The sequence below is a fragment of the Urtica dioica genome, chromosome 8 (assembly GCF_054948205.1).
Source record: "Urtica dioica subsp. dioica isolate 48M chromosome 8, U.dioica_male_clone48M_v1_H2, whole genome shotgun sequence".
Taxonomy (NCBI): domain Eukaryota; kingdom Viridiplantae; phylum Streptophyta; class Magnoliopsida; order Rosales; family Urticaceae; genus Urtica; species Urtica dioica.
Window position 1 is genome coordinate 27,846,107 of NC_142763.1, and position 1,796 is coordinate 27,847,902.

The 1,796-nt window shown below is 35.0% G+C and overlaps 1 protein-coding gene across 1 annotated transcript; it reads right to left on the reverse strand.

Annotated features, from left to right (window-relative positions):
• Positions 1-521: 521 nt before the first annotated feature.
• LOC149388849 (myelin transcription factor-like protein) lies at positions 522-1,517 on the reverse strand. The gene has a single exon (XM_089624053.1). The coding sequence runs from the start codon at positions 1,180-1,182 to the stop codon at positions 739-741; it is 444 nt and encodes a 147-aa protein (XP_089480179.1). The 5' UTR covers positions 1,183-1,517; the 3' UTR covers positions 522-738.
• Between the last annotated feature and the right edge of the window lie 279 nt (positions 1,518-1,796).

Consider the following 1,796-nt stretch of genomic DNA (forward strand, 5'->3'; position numbering starts at 1 on the left):
GCCTAGGGGGACGACGGCGACAAGCACTAGAGTTTTCTGGTTAGGGTATTTGGTCCAATTATCTTGTACAAAATTTATTCCGAAGATTTAGTTTGGATGACACTACCTTCTTCTTTCTTATCTGGTGTGAGGGTATGAAATTTAATTCCAAATACATGACCAAATTTTTTCATTATTAAAGTTTAGAGTTTTTTTAATTTGTGCTTAAATATAATTAAACTGTAAAAATTAAAAATGTAAAGAAATAATAAAAAAAACACTAAAAAAATAATAGAACGTATATCCACGTACCCACATGCTTTAAGAGAGCACAATTTGAAAATCTCAATCACATTCTTGGAATTCAAAAGGTCTCTCCGACCATCTCAAAAGCAATCGGATATTCGTAATGATACTACTTAAATAGTTAAATACCATAAAATCATCACAAGAAAAAAAAAAAAAGCAATATCATAAAGTGCATTAAGAATAATCGGAAAACCACAATTCTGATATATCTCTACTGAAACGGAAAACAGTAAATCATTAAAAAAAGATCACAACAAATTGAATTAAATAAACATTATTTTTTTTTAATAAAAATAAAATGACTTGTATTCTGTACACTTTGATATTAAAACTTTTGTATACAGTGGGACGAAAAAAAATTAGATTCATCCCATTTTTAATATTTCTGATAATCTTTGATCTAAACGCATTCAACAACGAAAAGAAACATCATAAGAAAAAATAGAACAATTATGAAGCCAAACAAGCCTCCCAAAAGAGCCTGTTCTTCTCCATCTCATTCAACGGCTCCGATTCTTTGGTCGTCGAATCCTCCGAAGCGCTAGATTTCCGTCGAACCACTCTCGGCCGTCTGATTTCTCCGCCGTTCCACGGTCGATAAGAGGCTTGATTTTCATCACCACCATCATGATCACAGTCATCACCGTCGTGTTCTTCTGTGTCGTCGAGAGCGTACGGGCATTGCTCAGTGTCGTTCGAACAGTCCAGATCGTCGATGATCAAGTCGTTTTCGTCGTCGTCGTCGTTTGTCGAGCTCGAAGGGCATTGATCGGAGGAGTCCCAGCAGCTCGATCCGGCATCGTCGCTGTCGAGAGAGGCCGAGTAATCCTCGGGAATCGCGTCGGAATCGCCGGTGGCTTCGGAGAGAACCAGAGAAGGCAAATCTACTTCCATGGTTCGTTCACACGGATCAGATCTGTTTGGGCGAAGAGAAAAATATATATACGGAACAGAAAATGAAAGAGAAATACAGAGTGTTTGGGTTCTTTTTTTTGTGTGACTATTTATTCATGTATTTTCTTTTAATTAAATATTTGGTATGAACTCAGTATATACTTCGTGAAATCAATGATGACGAAATTGGAATTGAATTGTTTATGTAGAAAAATGATAATTTGGAGAAGAAGAGATTTGTTTGGATTAAAGGGAAAAGGAGAGGTGTTTGGATGGATTTGATTAATTGTTGAAGAAGAGAGAGAGAGAGAGAGAGAGAGAGAGAGAGAGAGAGAGATCTATAAACGTATGTCCGGCGTTCTAGAAGGACAGGAAATACAGTCATACATGCATATAGTTGTATAATATTATAATTATATATAATTACTTACTTATTGGCATGTGTAACAATTGTCACAAAACCAACTCCTTCTAGAAGCTACAAAAGAAAATGAAAATAAAATAGAAAAAAACATTAAAATAGTTAATAACTATTGTAATGAAGAATCAGATTACGTAATAGTCCAAGCGTTCAGCATCTAGAAGTAAATTGTCTATCAAATATATTTCAGGTT